The sequence below is a fragment of the Hemitrygon akajei genome, chromosome 6 (assembly GCF_048418815.1).
Source record: "Hemitrygon akajei chromosome 6, sHemAka1.3, whole genome shotgun sequence".
In the NCBI taxonomy this organism is placed as follows: domain Eukaryota; kingdom Metazoa; phylum Chordata; class Chondrichthyes; order Myliobatiformes; family Dasyatidae; genus Hemitrygon; species Hemitrygon akajei.
The window spans coordinates 84,090,653-84,108,093 of NC_133129.1; the positions used below are offsets into that span (position 1 = coordinate 84,090,653).

The window sequence follows — 17,441 nt, forward strand, 5'->3', positions numbered from 1 at the left end:
ACCCACAGAGACTCCGTAGACAACCCCTTCATGACTTCCTCCTTTTCTGCAGCTGTGGCACTATCTCTGATCAACAGTGCCACATCCCCAACTCTCTTGCCTCCCTCCCTGCCCTTTCTGAAACATCTACAGTCCAGCACTTGAAGTAGCCATTCCTGCTCCTGCATCATCCAGGTCTCTGTAATGGCCACAACATCACAGCTCCAAGTGCTAATCCACGCTCTAAGCTTATCTGCTTTATTCATAATACTACTCACATTAAAATAGACACATCTCAATCCATCGGTCTGAGTGCATCCTTTCTCTATCACCTACCTATCCTCTCTCTCGCATTGTCTCCAAGCTTTCTCTACTTGTGAGCCAACCTCCCTTTCCTCCGTCACTTCAATTTGGTTCCCACCCACAGCAATTCTAGTTTAACCTCTCTCCTATAGCCTTTGCAAACCTCCCTGCCAGGATATTGGTCTCCCTCAGATTCAAGTGCAACCTGTCCTTTTTCTACAGGTCACACCTGCCACAGAAGAGGTCCCAATGATCCAGAAATCTGAATGCCTGCCCCCCTGCTCAAATTCTTCAGCCACGCATTTATCCCCCACCTCAATCTATTCCTATACTCACTATCACATGGCACAGGTAGTAATCCTGAGATTACTACCTTTGAGGTCCTGCTTCTCAACTTCCTTCCTAACTGCCTGCTTTCAGGAACCCCTCCCTTTTCCTACCTATGTTGTAGGTACCAATATGTACCAAGACCTCTGGCTGTTCTCCTTCCCTCTTCAAGATATCGTGGACGTGATCAGAGACATCCTGGATCCTGGCACCTGGGAGGCAAACTACCATCTGTGTTTCTTTCCTGTGTCCACAGAATCGTCTGTCTGACCCCATAACTATAGAGTCCACTATCACTCCTGCCATTCTCTTCCTTTCCTTACCCTTCTGAGCCCCAGCGAGAAAGTTCAGAAATCTGGGGTGTAAAGAGACTTGGAAGAAATTGCAACAGTCCTAGCAGCAATATTTAAAATATCTTTCGTCATGGGTGAGGTACTGGAGGGTTAATGGATTGCTACTGTTCTGTTGTTTTAAAAAAGCTCTAAATATAAACCAGGAAATTAAAGACCGGTGAGTCAGTATAGGAAAATTACTGGAAGGTAATCTAAGTGACTGGAAATATGCGCATTTGGTTAGACAGGGATCCATTAGGGACAGTCAACATGGCTTTGTGCATGGTAAGTCATGTCTAACTATTTTATAGAATTTTTTGAGGATGTTAGCAGGAAAATTGATGAAGACAAGGCATTGCATGTTGTCTATGTGGACGTTAGCAAGGCCTTTGACAAGGTCCCACATAGGGAGGCTGATCAAGCAGCATCAGTCACTTGGTATTAAGAATAATGTAGTAAATCCAATTAGACGTTGGCTTCAGGGAAGAAACCAGCAATTGGTTGTAGATGGTTGCCTCTCTGCCTGGATGCTTGTGACTAGTGGTGAGCAGCAGGGATTGGTGCTGGGTCTTTTTTTGTCATCTATATCAACAACCTGGATGGTAATGTGTTAAACTGAATCTGAAAATTTGCAGATGGCACCTAGATTGGGAGTATAGTGGACAGTGAGAGGTCTATCAAAGCTTGCAGCAGGATCTGGACCAGCTAGAACAATTAGATGAAAAATCGCAGAAGGATTTTATTGTGAGATATTACAGTTGGAGGACCAAACACACCAGATTAGCAGTAGAGCAGAACAGAAGTATCTGGGAATACATATCTATAATTCCTTAAAAGTAGCATCACAGGTAGACAGGAGAATAAAGTATGCTTTTAGCGCTTTGGCCTCCATCAATCAATATATTGAGTACATGAGATGGGATATTATCTTGGAATTGTATTTAATGTTCCATCCAGGTTTTGGTCATCTACTCCCAGGAAAGATGTAAATAAGTTTGAAAGAACGTAGAGGAAATTTACAAGGTTATTGCTGGGACGTGAGGACCTGAGTTACAGGGAAAGGTTGACAATCAACTGAGAGGAGATTAGATAGAGGTATACACAATTATGAGAGGGTAAATGCAAGCAGGCTTTTTCCACTGAGGGTGGGTGAGACTACAAATAGAGGTCATGGGTTAAGGGTGAAAAGAGAAATATTTGAGAGAGCATCTTTGCTCAGAGGCTGGTGAGAATGTGGAATGAATTGCCAGCACAAATGATGGATGTGTGGTTGATTTCAATATTAAAGAAATTGAACTGGATTGGTACATGGATGGGAGGCATATGGAGGTATAAGGTCTGGCTGCAGGTCGAGGGGAGCAGGCAGATTAATGGTTTGGCACAGACTAAATGGGCCAAACGTCCTGTTTCTGTGCTGTACTTTACTATGACTCTATGAGAGACAGAAACTGAGCCACATCAGAATGACGGTCAGGAATGACGCATTTTGATACAGACAGGTATACAATGAATTTGATGTCATGTCCAGATGCCTGAACTGTGCCCAGTTAGAAGATGAAGTGTTGTTCCTCCAAACTGTGTTCAGCCTCTGTGAGTATCAGAGGTCATGGAAAAGATTAACATGATCTTAGCTGAAATATTGTCTGTCTCCCATTGAGGTACCTTGTAAACTTTTTACAGGATAGAAAAGGCAAAGGATTCGTGTACGAGAACCTCAAACACAACAGCACGTCAGTTCTGCTGAGTCTGTCAGTTGCTCAGCATTTCAATGCCATAGATCCTTGCACGTGGAGGAGGAAATGATTGAGAGGCTGAAGCTGCATCATCTAAATCATTGATATATGGTATAAAAAGAAGCGGTCTCAACACAGACTCCTGTGGAACACCACTAGTCACTGGCCGCCAACTAGAAAAGAATCCTTCTATTCCCACTAGGATGTGGAGGAGGAGATGATTGAGAAGACAACACACCAGTTGAAGCAAGGAGAACCCAAATCCATGAACACGTCTGTGATCTGACCTGATGAACGGCCAGAGAGCTGATAGCAGTGAGATGCCATTCATTGCCTCTCATTTTGAAAGGGATTCACTGGGCCACTGCACCAACAAATACACCAGCAAAGTCACACAGGGGAGAAACCATTCACCCGCTCCGTGTGTGGGAAGGGATTCATCTGAGCATCCAACCTGCAGAAACACCCCAGTGAGCTCACGCTGGGGAGAGGCCATTCATCTATTCCAAGTGTGGGAAAGGATTTATTAGTACTGCAGCCTGAGAGCTACTGAAACACCAGCCAATTGATGCAGAGGAGTAGGTGTACAACTGTTCTGAGTGTGGGAAGGTTTTAATTCAGTTAACCATCTTGTGAGGCTCCAGCAAATTCACAGCAAGTAGAAGCCACACTTCTGTCCAGAGTGAGCAAAGAGATTTACTCTGTCATCCCACCTGCTGAAACACCAGCAACGTCACATCAGGGAGGAAGTTCAAGTCAGATGTATGTTAAAATGAATGTTAACCATCATGTTGAGTGAATCTAGGGGCAAGTTCCCAACTGATTATTAATGTCAGATTCTACAGATATTGTGACTGCTTATCACACCTAGGACTGAGGCTTGGTCACTGTGGATGGAAGTGCCCACTGACACATCCACAGTGAGGAAGTGTTTTGAGAGACTGATGTTGAAGCATATCAGCTCCTGTTTGAGTGGCGACTTGGATCCACTCTAATTTGCTCACCAAAGCAACAGGTCTACAATGGATGCCATCTCATTGGCTTTTCACACACCCTGGAACATCTGGACAGTAAAGATGCATACATCAGGATGCTCTTTATTGATTACAGCTCAGCATTTAACACCATCAGTCCCTCAAAACTAATCAGTAAACTCCAAGACCTGGGCCTCAATACTCCCTTGTGCAACTGGATCCTGAATTTCCTCACTTGCAAACCCCAGTCTGTTCGGATCAGCAACAACATCTCCATCAGTACAGCATCACCAAGGGGATGTAAGCTTAGCCCCCTGCTCTACTCATATTACACCTATAACTAAGTGGCTAAGTACAGTTCCAACACCATATTCAAGTTTGCTGATGCCACCACTGTTGTGGGCTGTATTAAAGGTGGTGATGAATCAGCACACAGGAAGGAGATTTAAAATTTGGCTGAGGGGTGTCATAGCAGCAACCTCTCATCATTGTCACAAGACCAAGGAACTGACTGTAGACATCATGAGAGGGAAACCAGAGAAAGGTTCATCAGCCAGTACACATCAGAGGATCAGAGGTGGAAAGGGTCACTACCTTTAAATTCTGAGCTGTCATTTTCGCAGAGGACCTGTCCTGGACCCATCATATAAATATAATTGCAAAGAAAGCACAACAACGCCTCTACTTCCTTAGGATTCTGCAGAGATTCGGCATGACTTCAAAAACTTTGACATATTTCTATACATGTGTAGTGGAAAGTGTGCTAACTGGCAGCATTACAGTCTGGCATGGAAACACCAATGCCTTTGAGTGGAAAATCCTACAAAAGGTAGTGGATTTGGTCCAGTACATCATGGGTAAAGCCCACCCAACCACTGAGTATATCTACACAAAATGTTGCCATAGAAAAGCAGCATCCATCATCATCAAGATCATCTCCAGGCTTTTTTCTCGCTGTAGCCATTAGGCAGAAGGTACAAATGATTATCTTGTTAGTTCATGCTTGTTATTTATTGCTATTATTTATATTTGCACTTGCACAGTTTGTTGTACATTGATTCTGTTTAGTTACTAATCTATAGATTTGCAATGTATGCTCACAGAAAATGAATCTGAAGGTTATATGTGGTGACACGTATGTACTCTGATAATACATTTTGCTTTGATATTCGACTAGTGTTTAATACTGTAGATCTGTGAGGAATAAATCAGTTCTATTTCAAATCCTGCGTCGCAGGTGCTTACCTGCGGTAACACTATGTGCAGGTCACATGCCCATTGTACAGTAGAGAGGCCACTCAGTCCAGCTGGTCCCTGCCTGTCTTTCTGTTCCATATTAGTACCTTTAAATATACCTCTGTTGTTCATCTCATGACAGCTTGCAACTGATCACCACCGTGGGTGAGGAGGTTTCCCTGGAATTTCATGCTTGATTTTCTGGAGACTGAAGTAGACGATGAGCTCACTGTGGTTTTGTCCCCGACATTCCTCATTCTTCAGGGCTCTGGGCCAAAGAAGAATGTCACAGACAGTTAAATTTCTGTGCTCTTTTCAACATTTTCGGTCCTTTTCACTGATTTCAAAGGGTTGTGCCTAATGCAGCTCAGTTGTTGGAATACACACTCTAAAGTCTACTATTGTCTGACAGCAGAATGATGGGTAAATCTTGAATGGATGAGGCTCAGAAACCAAAGGGAGTCCCAGCAAAAGCCAAGGCTCTGGGGGTCCGGAAAGACGTGGGAGATAGACTTTATCGGGAGGAGAAAGAGGGAATCAGCAGGAGTATGTAGCTATCAATGAAAGATTAGCAACATTTGGAAACTAATTGATTGAAAAATTGTTAATTTTTGCAAAATGCTGGAGGAACTCAGTGGGTCAAAGCAGCATCTATGAAGAGGAATAAACAATTGACATTTGGAGCTAAGACTCCTCACCATGCCTGGACAGATAATTCCTCTGCTTAGATGCTGCCTGTCCTGCTGAGTTCCCCCAGAAATTTCTGTGTGGCTCTAAATTTCAGCATCTGCAGAATCTCGTGTGTTTTCTATTTGTAAGTGGATTGGACTTTGACATCTGACACACTGAATACCTGTTGATATTGAGTTAAAGTCCCCTCAGAGTGCTCTACATAAGAACACTAACTGGTTTTTGAGCCATATGGCACAGGGTAACCGGAGCTTGCAGACATGTACAGTCACCTCAGTTACCCAGACACCTCTGCGCTTCAGAATTTGCCGCCGGTGATCAGACGATTAAATGCGCAGGCGTGAGGGTCGCAGATCTTTCTCGAAATCGCACATGCGCTGAATGAACAAGACCCTCAGGATGACCGACAGCAGGTACGAACTGGGTTCCGGGCGCGGATTTCGTCGGCATCCACACCGCGACTGAGGGACAATTCCTGTGAGTTTCGGACACACTGTGGCGCTGCACCCCGGGACAGTCCCGATCCTTTTCCTCTCTCAGCCGCACGATCTGTATCCGGGACTCCAGCAGCTTTCGGCTGATGAGCCAAAGTGACGGCGCCATTTCTATGGCGCATGCGCATTGCTGGGTCCCAGATCGACCGAGATCTCGTTCGTGGCGGTTTCTGGGTAAAGAGGCAGCCATGGGTGACACCACGCATACACTCTCCGCCAGACACTGTCGATATTCAGCTATTTAAATCTAAGGATGGGGAAATCTGAACTAATATAGAGTTCAATTTAATCTCAGATGAAGTGTCTACCTTCCAATGAATGAAAATATCAATGACGTCTGGGGTAAAAAGAAACAAAATCCTTCCTTCCTTCCTTCAGAGTCAGAGAGACTACAGCACACCACCAGGCTCTTCGAACATCCTAGTCTGTGAGAATCATTTAAACGGCTTTCTCCCATCGACCTGCACAGGGACCAAAGCTCTCCGTACACTTACTAACAATGTACTTATCCAAACTTCCCTCAAACATTGATATGGACTCTGTGTCCATCTCCTGAGTAAATACAGATGCAAAAAAAATGATTTAAGATCTCCCTCATCTCTTTTGGTCCCACAAGTGGATTACCATTCTGTCCCTTGCAGTCGTTTTGCTGTTAACATATCTGTAGAACCCCTTAGGATTCTCTTTCATCTTGTCTTCCAGGGCAACCCCATGACTTCTTTTAGCCCTCCTGATTTCTTTTTTAAGTGCTCTCTTGCATTTATTTATTCTCCACAAGCACCTCGTTTGTGCCTACCAGCAATCAACCTCTTTTTTGTTCCCAGAAACAACCTGTCCCAATCCACTCCTGCCATCTCCGTTCTCATACCATCCATATTGGCCTTTCTCCAAGTTAGACTGTCAGCCTGTCAACCAGACCTATCTTTTCGCATATTTACTATGAAACTAAAGGCATTATGACGATTAGATGAAAAGTGTTCACTTAGACAAATTTCTGCCACCTGCCACTGGCCCTGTCTCATTCCCTAATAGCAGATCCAGTATCACACACTCTCTCTTGAGACTCGATGTATTGATGAATAAAACTTATCTGAATGCATTTGACAAACTCTATCCCACCTGGTCCATTTACATTATGAGAGTCCCAGTAAACATGTGGAAAGTTGACATCACCTAATAGAACAATCTTAAGTTCCTTGAAACTGTCTGTAATCTCTGTAAATTTGTGAATTCACCTACGATAACAATTTATATTCCTGCAACAGTCTACAATCTCTCTGCAAATTTGTTTCTCTAAATCCCTCGAATTGTTGGGTGGTCTGTAATATAGCCCCATGGTCAAACTTTCTTATTTCTCAGTTCCACCCTTAATACCTCAATGTCGAGTTCTCCAGGCTCTTATCACGTCAAAAACAACAGAACTCTGGGATATTGAGCTGCCAGTCCTGCCCCTCATGCAACCAAGTCTCACTAATGGCTACAATGTCATAATTCTAGGTGTTGAACCATGCCTGAGCTCATCCACTTTTCCAATGATACTTCTTACACTGCTCAGGATATTAGTCACAACATGCTCAACCTTTTCGTTCCTGACTTTGCCTGAGGTGTTAACAACATCTGTCTCCTCAACCACTCTGCTATCTGTTCTGACACTCTGGTTCCCATCCCTCTGCAATGCTAGTTTAAACTCCAGTATGGAGCATTAGCAAACCTTCCCACTAGGATATTAGTCTCCTTTCTGTTCAAGTGCATACCATCTCTTTTGTACAGGTCCCACCTCCTCTGAAAGAGACCCCAAAGATCCAGAAGTCGTATGCCCTCCCTCCTACACCAACTCCTGAGTCACATATTAAACTGTATAATTTTCCTAGTTCTGGCCTCACTAGCATGTGGCATGGCCAGCAATCCTGAGATCACAATCCTGGATTCTTGATCTTTAAGTTGCCATTAACTCTCTGAATTCACTTTGCAGAACCTCATCACCCTTCCTATATCATTGGTACCTACTTGGACCACGACTTCTGGGTGTTCAACCTTTTACTTAAGAAATCTGCGGACTCAGTGCAAGATGTCCCAGACTGTGGCACCTGGGACACACCATCCAGGAATCACATTCTCGTCCACAGAACCTCTTTCTTTTCCCCTATCTAACGAATCTGTCACCACAGCTCGCCTCTTATCCCACTTCCCTTCTGAATCGCAGAGACCTGACTGTTGTGACTTCCCTCTGCTAGGTCATCCCCTCCAAAGTGGTATACCTGTGTTGAGTGTTGTGGCCACAGGGGTTATCTGCACTGGCTGTTTAACCGCTTTCTCCTTCCTGACTGTCACTCAGTTTCCAGTGTCCTGCACCTTGTGTGTAACTACTTCTTTATATGTCCTCTCTATCACTCCCTTAGCCTTCTGAATGATCTGGTTCTTGAGAAAATCACTTTCATTTCTATCTCCCATTGTTCTTGGAGGTTTCTATAGGTGTGAACTTGTTTTGTACCATTCTCTCTGGGTACATAAATGACATTATACATTTTTGTCCTTGGTAGCAACTGACATATAGCTTCCAGTTCACAAATTTGCTCCACACCATATTCATTGGCATTGCTATTGTGATGTTCACCTGGGAATAGGGGATCACACTAATTAGAAAATCTCTATGATCAGATATGTAATATCAAGTACTTTTTGTAGCACTGTGGGACATGACCAGAACTTGAGATAATACTAATGGAGAGAGACTAACTGAGCCAAGTCACAGTTTGATGAAGGGTAGAAATGGCCCATTCTGGTACAGACAGGGATACAATCAGATGGTCAGTCAGGATGCCTGAACTGTGACCAGTTAGAAGATGGGGAATTCCTCCATCTTGAGTTGAACTTCGTAACAATATAATGTCAGAGCTCACCACAGACTAAAATCTCACCTGAAATATTCTCCTTCACCCATTGATGTGTTTTGCAAATATTTTTACAGGTTAGAATCGGCATAAAATTTGTGTATGGGAACTTCAAACACAACATCACGTCTGTTTCGCTGTCTCTGTCCAGATATTTAAGGAGTGACCAGATATTTTCTGGGGAACACCAAGATAAAGATGTGTCTCATCCCAGCTGGAAACGTACTCTGTGTGTGAAATGAACTTTTCTGTTGTAACTCTGTGTAACCCACTGGAACCAGGGTATTCCAGCATTTATTCACTGGAGATCAGTTTTCAAATGCATTGATACATTGATTATGCAAGGGATTCAAAACATCTGACACCTGACTTTCTGAATTGCCAGAGAATTGATCGCAGTGAGATACCATTCTCCTTCTATCAGTGTGTGAAGGGATTTACTCACAGCTTACCTGCAGATACATAGTGAGTTCACAGTGTGAAAAAGACCATTCACCCCCTCCTTTGTGTGTGGGAGGGGATCTACTCAGTCATCCAGCCTGAAGATACATCAGAAATTCACACCGTAGTGAAATGCTCCATGTGTTCTGATCGTGGAAAGCAATTCACTTTGCAAATGATATTGAAGATATATCAGAAAATTCACCAGTGAGAGAACATTGACCTGCTCAGACCATGGGAAAAGATTCAGTCTCTCATCCCATCGTGGACACACCACTGAGTTCACCAGGGAGAGAGATCGCTCAACTGTTCTGTATGTGGGAAGAGCTTCACTCAATCCTCTGAATAGCTGACACACGAGTGAGTTCGTTCTCATTAGAAGCTTTACTTCTGCTCTGAATGTGGAAAAAATTTCACTCAGTCATCTCACCTATTGACCCAGCGATCAGTTCACGCTGATGAGAGGCCATTCATCTGCTCAGACTGTGGGAAGGGATACCTCAGTCATTTCACCTGCTGGTACGCCAGTGGGTTCATATGTGAGAGAGGCCATTCCCCTTTTTTTTGTGTGTGGAAAAGGATTCACTTAGTCATCATTTCTACTGGCACACCAGTCAGTTCACACTGGGGAGATGCCGTTCATCTGCTCAGACTGTGGGAAGGCATTCACACACTCATCCACGCTACAGAGACACCAGCGTGTTCACACTGGAGAGAAACCATTTACCTGCTCTGAATGTGGGAAGGGATTCACTCAGTCATCTACCCTTGTGTCACATTCACGAGTTCACACTGGGGAGAGGCCATTCACCTGTTCTGAATGTGGGAAGGCATTCACAGACTCATCCACGTTACAGAGACACCAGCGTGTTCACACTGGGGAGAAACCATTCACCTGCTCCGAATGTGGGAAGGGATTCACTCAGTCATCTACCCTTGTGGCACACTACCGAGTTCACACTGGGGAGAGGCCGTTCACTTGCTCTGAATGTGGGAAGGCATTCACAGACTCATCCACGTACCAGAGACACCAGCAAGTTCACACAGAGGAGAAACCATTCTCCTGCTCAGACTGTGGGAAGGGATTCACTCAGAAATCCAACCTGCAGACACACCAGCGAGTTCACACTGGTGAGAAACCATTTACCTGCTCTGAATGTGGAAAGGGATTCACTCAGTCATCCAACCTTGTGTCACATTACCGAGTTCACACTAGGGAGAGACCGTTCACCTGCTCTGAATGTGGGATTGGATTCTCTCAGTCATGTCAACTGAAGGAACATCAGCGAGTTCACACTGGAGAGAAACCGTTCACCTGTTCAGATTGTGGGAAGGAATTCACTCGGTCATCAGAGTTGAAAGTACATCAACGAGTTCACACTGGGGAGAGGCCATTCACTTGCTTAGACTGTGGGAAGGCATTCACAAACTCATACACACTACTGACACACCAGCAAGTTCACACTGGGGAGAAACCATTCATCTGCTCTGAATGTGGGAAGGGATTCACACAGTCATCCAACCTTGTGTCACATCACCGAGTTCACACTGGGGAGAAGCCGTTCACCTGCCTTAAAGTAGGAATGGATTCTCTCAGTCATGGCAACTGAAGGAACATCAGTCAGTTCATACTGGGGAGAAGCCATTCACCTGCTCTGCGTGAGAACGGATTCAGTCATTTAATGCAACCTAGAGGGATACCAGTCAGTTCAAATTAGGAGAAGCCATTCACCTGATCTGCGTGAGAACGGATTCACTCAGTTTATGCAACTGAGGAGGACACCAGTCAGTTCAAGTTGGGGAGAAGCCATTCAGCTGTTCTGTGTGGGAAGGAATTCACTCAGTTCTGCATCCTGTAGGCAAACCAGTCAGTTCACATTGGGGAGAAGCCATTCACTTGGTCTGAATGTGAGAAGGGATTTACTCAGTTATCCCAACTGCAGACACACCAGTGAGTACACACTGGGGAGAGAATTATTGTTATCTATAGATTTGAATGGAATTTTTCTTTGAGTATAAAAATAGCTGTTTAATGCTAGGTGCCATATCTTTAATTTCTATCTTCAAGTAGTAGACCTTGTCACTGCTCCTTTCCTGTTTTATCAATCTTTAATAAAACTATCCCAAAGCAACAAGTTTTATGTTTTATTACTGATTTTAAAATAATCTTGATTTAAACACCAACATCTGTCTATTGGCATTGTTGGCAGGATTTAAAACTCGGAACGATCCAAGACAAGTAAAGAATTTTTAGCGTGGAACAAAAGGTTAAGAACATTCTTTTATCTTCCAAATTGTCTGAGAAAATAAGAACTAGTTTCTTTGGAATTCCATCGAAATCAGTTTTACTATCATTGGCATATGTTGCGAAATTTGTTTTTTTTTCTATATAATGTATTGCTTTGAACTGCTGCTGCTATGTTAACAAATTTCACAACACATGCCAGTGATAATAACCCTGATTCTGATTCCATGTATTGACAAGCTATTGGCAGATTATCAACAATTGCTCAACCACTCAACAACCTGTTGAAGGACAATATGTGCTCAGATGATCCTGTTAATGAAGAACAACAGAAAGCATTTCGAACTTTAAAGGTGACATTGTGGGCTGCATCTGCATTACGAAACCCTGATCAAAGATCTGATTTGAAACAGATGACTTAACAACAATTGAAACAGGAATTCAGATGGTTGCTTCTTAAATTGAAGTGCTGGCTTCTGGAAAAATGGCTCCTCGTACCTCTGTGCAAAAGACAAAACAAGCGTATTAGAAGGATGATCAGCTGATATCTGAACAGATTATTGATATGGTTTTGGAGTTGTTCATGATTTTAGAAACTTATAGAGATGAAGAGGGTTTCTAATTGCTGCAGGACCGCAATCAAGAATGGCCAACTAGTACAAGATCTTATGGATGTCATACAACTACTGAAAAATTGCTGTGTTAAAATGAAAAAGCCACTTCAAAATGGCTACAAGTGTAAGCTGTGGAAACCCATTCACGGAGAAAATTGCAAAAGAAACAGCATGGGAAAAAATAAAGGAAATAAAAGAAGTACCAGCAATATATACAGTGAATCTGGCAACTGGAATTATAGAAACAACGTTGAACTCTGTATCACAGATGAACAAACAAGATTATCTGGCACAATATTCATTCCATAGAACACATTGGAGTGCAAAAGATGGTCGACAGATTCTCCTAATGGTGGTAGAATCCGAAGTTCAGGACATAAGTTGACCCTCTGAGTGAAGAACTTGCCCCTCATGATCCCTTTAGCCTTTTCACAGTTTCCAAAGAAGTACCGGTTGGGAGGTTAATTGGTCATGGTAAATTGCTCCATGATTAGGCTAGGGATAAATTATAGATTGCTGGGTGGCACGGCAGGAAGGGGCTGAAGGGTTACTCTGCACTGTATGGCAACAATAAATAAATCCAGTTACTCACATTGTCATCTGTATCAATGATGGTAAACAACAACGGACCCAGTACCAATCCCTGCAGCACACTACTAGTCTCAGGCCTTCAGTCAGATAGGCAACCATCTACAACCACTCTCTAGCTTCTTGTATAAAGCCAATTTCTAATTCAATTTACTACTTCATCTTGAATGCCAAGTAATGATCCTTCTTGATTAATCTTCCATGCAGGAATTTATGAAATGCCTTGCTAACATTCATATAGTCAACATACACTGCCTTACCTTCAACTTTCCTGGTAACTTCCTCAAAAAACTCTTAATATTGGTTGACGTGACCTAGCATGCACGAACCCAGACTGACTATCCATAATCAGTCCATTTCTATCCAAATACTCACATATCCAATCCCTACTGATGTCAGGCTCAGCAGTCTATAATTTCCTGGTATATTTTTAAGAGCCTTTTTTAAAACAGCAGAACAACTTTAGCTGTCCTCCAGTATCTCAGCTGTAATGAAGAGTGATTTAAATATCTTCTAGAATAGAATTGAGAAATGACTTGGCACGTGGACATCAGTGAGTTAAACCAGTGGGAGTGTTTAAAAGGAGATCAGTTTTTTCTTTAGCGGTTTGATCGAGGAACGGCTGTGCAGGTGCATGGATGTCAGCGAGTTAGACTGGTGGGAAGGGTTTAAAAAGACGACAGCTGTATAGAGCTGGTGAGAGAGTAGATAGAGTCAGAGTAGGAGGGCTTCGGTTCTACAGGGCTTCGGCAATAACGGATGAGGTGAGGTAAGTTATTTGTGAAAAATAGGAATAGTAAGTATGTTTGTGAGGCCGGTGTTCTGTACTGGGTGTCAGATACGGGAAGTCAAGGAGACTCCCAGCCCCCCCCCCCCGGGATGGCCACATCTGCACCAGGTGCATCGAGCTGCAGCTCCTTAGGGATCGCATTAGGGAACCGGAGACTCAGTTCGATGCCCTTCATCTGGTCTGGGAAAGTAAGGTGATGGGAGCTATAGGCAAGTAGTCACATCGGAGCCTTGGGTGACATAAGTAGAGAGGGAAGGGCAAGAGTCAGATACTAAAGAGTACCCCTGTAGCTGTTCCCCTTAACAATAGGTACTCCTGTTTCAGTACTGTTGGTGGGAACAACCTATATGGGGGAAGCAACAGTGGCTGTGCCTCTGGCCCTGTGGCTCAGAAGGGTAGGGAAAGGAGGAGGATGGCAGCAGTGATAGGGAACTCTATAATCAGGGGGTCAGACAGGTAATTTTGTGGACACAGGAAAGAAACTCAGATCACAGTTTGCCTCCCAGGTGCCAGGGTCTAGGATGTTTCTGTTCATGTCCATGATACGTCATATGTCAAATGTCATTAGAAACGGGGATGGTGCCGGAGGATTGGCTTATTGCTCATGTGGTTCCATTGTTTAAAAAGGGTTCTAAGAGTAAACCTAGCAATTATAGGCCTATCAGTTTGACGTCAGTGGTGGGTAAATTAATGGAAAGTATTCTTAGAGATGGTATATATAATTATCTGGATAAACAGGGTCTGATTAGGAACAGTCAGCATGGATTTGTGCATGGAAGGTCATGTCTGACAAATCTTATTGAAATTTTTGAAGAGGTTACGAGGAAATTTGACGAGGGTAAAGCAGTGGATGTTGTCTATATGGACTTCAGTAAGGCCTTTGACAAGGTTCCGCATGGAAGGTTAGTTAGGAAGGTTCAATCATTAGGTATTAATATTGAAGTAGTAAAATGGATTTAACAGTGGCTGGATGGGAGATGCCAGAGAGTAGTGGTGGATAACTGTTTGTCAGGTTGGAGGCCGGTGACTAGTGGTGTGCCTCAGGGATCTGTACTGGGTCCAATGTTGTTTGTCATATACATTAATGATCTGGATGATGGGGTGGTAAATTGGATTAGTAAGTATGCAGATGATACTAAGGTAGGTGGCATTGTGGATAATGAAGTAGGTTTTCAAAGTTTGCAGAGAGATTTAGGCCAGTTAGAAGAGTGGGCTGAACAATGGCAGATGGAGTTTAATGCTGATAAGTGTGAGGTGCTACATTTTGGTAAGAATAATCCAAATAGGACATACATGGTAAATGGTAGGGCATTGAAGAATGCAGTAGAACAGAGTGATCTAGAAATAATGGTGCATAGTTCCCTGAAGGTGGAATCTCATGTGGATAGGGTGGTGAAGAAATCATTTGGTATGCTGGCCTTTATAAATCAGAGCATTGAGTATAGGAGTTGGGATGTAATGTTAAAATTGTACAAGGCATTGGTAAGGCCGAATTTGGAGTATAGTGTACAGTTCTGGTCACCGAATTATAGGAAAGATATCAACAAAATAGAGTACAGAAAAGATTTACTAGAAGGTTACCTGGGTTTCAGCACCTAAGTTACAGGGAAAGGTTGAACAAGTTAGGTCTTTATTCTTTGGAGCATAGAAGGTTGAGGGGGGACTTGATAGAGGTATTTAAAATTATGAGGGGGATAGATAGAGTTGACGTGGATAGGCTTTTTCCATTGAGAGTAGGGGAGATTCAAACAAGAGGACATGAGTTGAGAGTTAGGGGGCAGAAGTTTAAGGGTAACACGAGGGGGAATTTCTTTACTCAGAGATTGGTAGCTGTGTGGAACGAGTTTCCAGTAGAAGTGGTAGAGGCAGGTTCAGTATTGTCATTTAATGTAAAATTGGATAGGTATATGGACAGGAAAGGAATGGAGGGTTATGGGCTGAGTGTGGGGCAGTGGGACTAGGTGAGAGTAAGCATTCGGCACAGACTAGAAGCACCAAGATGGCCTGTTTCCGTGCTGTAATTGTTATATGGTTATATCTTGAAGTGGGAAGGTGAACAGCCAGGGGTCATGGTATATATTGGTACCAACAACATAGGTAGGAAAAGGAAGGAGGTCCTGAAAACAGACTACAGGGGGTTAAGAAGAAAGTTGAGAAGCAGGACCACAAAGGTAGTCATCTTGGGATTATTACCTGTTTCTTGTGACAGTGAGTATAGGAATAGAGTGAGGCAGAGGATAAATGCATAGCTGAGGGATAGGAGTAGGGGGCAGGGATTCAGAATTCTGGATCATTGGGACCTCTTTTGGGGCAGGACTGACCTGTACAAAGAGGACGGGTTGCACTTGAATCTGAGGGGGACCAATATCCTGGCAGGGAGGTTTGCTATGGCTATTGGGGAGAGTTTAAAGTAGAATCGCTGTGGGATGGGAACCAAACTGAAGAGACAGAGGAAGGGGCAGTTAGCTCGCAAATAGAGAAAGCTCGTAGACAGTGTGAGAGGGAGGACAGGCAGGTGATAGAGAAGGGATACACTCAGACCAATGGTTTGAGATGTGACTTTTAATGCAAGGAGTATCATGAACAAAGTGAGCTTAGAGCGATGTTTCAGAAAGGATGGGGAAGGAGGCAAAAGAGGTGGAAGTGTGACACTGCTGATCAGAGACAGTGTCACGGCTGCAGTAAAAGAGGAAGTAATGGAGGGATTGTCTACTGAGTCTCTGTGGGTGGAAGTTAGGAAGGGGTCAATAACTCTACTGGCTGTTTTTTATAGACCACCAATAGTAGCAGGGACATCGAGGAGCAGATAGAGAGACAGATTCTGGAAAATTGCAATTATAACAGGGTTGTCATCGTTGGAGATTTTAATTTCCCCAGTATTGATTGACATCTCTAGAGCAAGGGGTTTAGATGGGGTTTGTTAGATGTGTTCAGGAAGGTTTCCTGACACAATATGTAGATAGGCCTACAAGAGGAGAGGCTGTACTCGATCTGGTATTCGGAAATGAACCTGGTCAGCTGTCAGGTCTCTCAGTGGGAGAGCATTTTGGAGATAGTGATCACAATTCTATCTCCTTTACCTTAACATTGGAGAGGGGTAGGAACAGACAAATTAGGAAAGCATTCAATTGGAGTAAGGGGAAATATGAAGCTATCAGACAGGAACTTGGAAGCATAAATTGGGAACAGATGTTCTCAGGGAAGTGTATGGCAGAAATGTGGCAAATGTTCAGGTGATATTTGTATGGTGTTCTGCATAGATATGTTCCAATGAGGCAGGGAAAGGAAAGTAAGGGACAGGAACCATGGTGGATAACGGCTGTTGAAAATGTAGTCAAGAAGAAAAGAAAAGGTTATGAAAGGTACTAAAAACTAGTTAATGATAGAGAACTCAAAAAATATAAGGCTAGCAGGAAGGAGCTTATGAATGAAATTAGGAGAGCCAGAAAGGGCCACCATAAGGCCTTGGTGAGCAGGATTAAGAAAAACCCCAAGGCATCTACAAGTAGGTAAAGAGCATGAGGATAAGATGTGAGAGTATAGGACCAATCAAGTGTGACAGTGGAAAAGTGTGTATGGAACCAGAGGTACTTAATGAATACTGTGCTTCAGTATTCACTAAGGAAAAGGACGTTGGCGATTGTAGGGATGACTTACAGCAGACTGAAAAGCTTACAAGTCTGATCAGGTTGTGCCTTACAAGCCTGATTGAATTTTTTGAGGGTGTGACTAAACACATTGATGAAGGTAGAGCAGTAGATGTAGTGTATATGGATTTCAGCAAGGCATTTGATAAGGTACCCC

At 43.4% G+C, this 17,441-nt stretch overlaps 1 protein-coding gene across 2 annotated transcripts; it reads left to right on the forward strand.

Annotated features, from left to right (window-relative positions):
* Positions 1-5,953: 5,953 nt before the first annotated feature.
* Positions 5,954-11,535, forward strand: LOC140729203 (uncharacterized). 2 transcript variants are annotated; one of them, XM_073048703.1, is made up of 2 exons: positions 5,954-6,051; positions 9,037-11,535. In XM_073048703.1, the coding sequence occupies exon 2, from the start codon at positions 10,033-10,035 to the stop codon at positions 11,008-11,010; it is 978 nt and encodes a 325-aa protein (XP_072904804.1). In that variant the 5' UTR covers positions 5,954-6,051; positions 9,037-10,032; the 3' UTR covers positions 11,011-11,535. The 2 variants fall into 2 exon arrangements, with proteins under 2 accessions (XP_072904804.1, XP_072904805.1); XM_073048704.1 differs by having other exon boundaries at positions 5,954-5,987.
* The last annotated feature ends 5,906 nt before the right edge of the window (positions 11,536-17,441 follow it).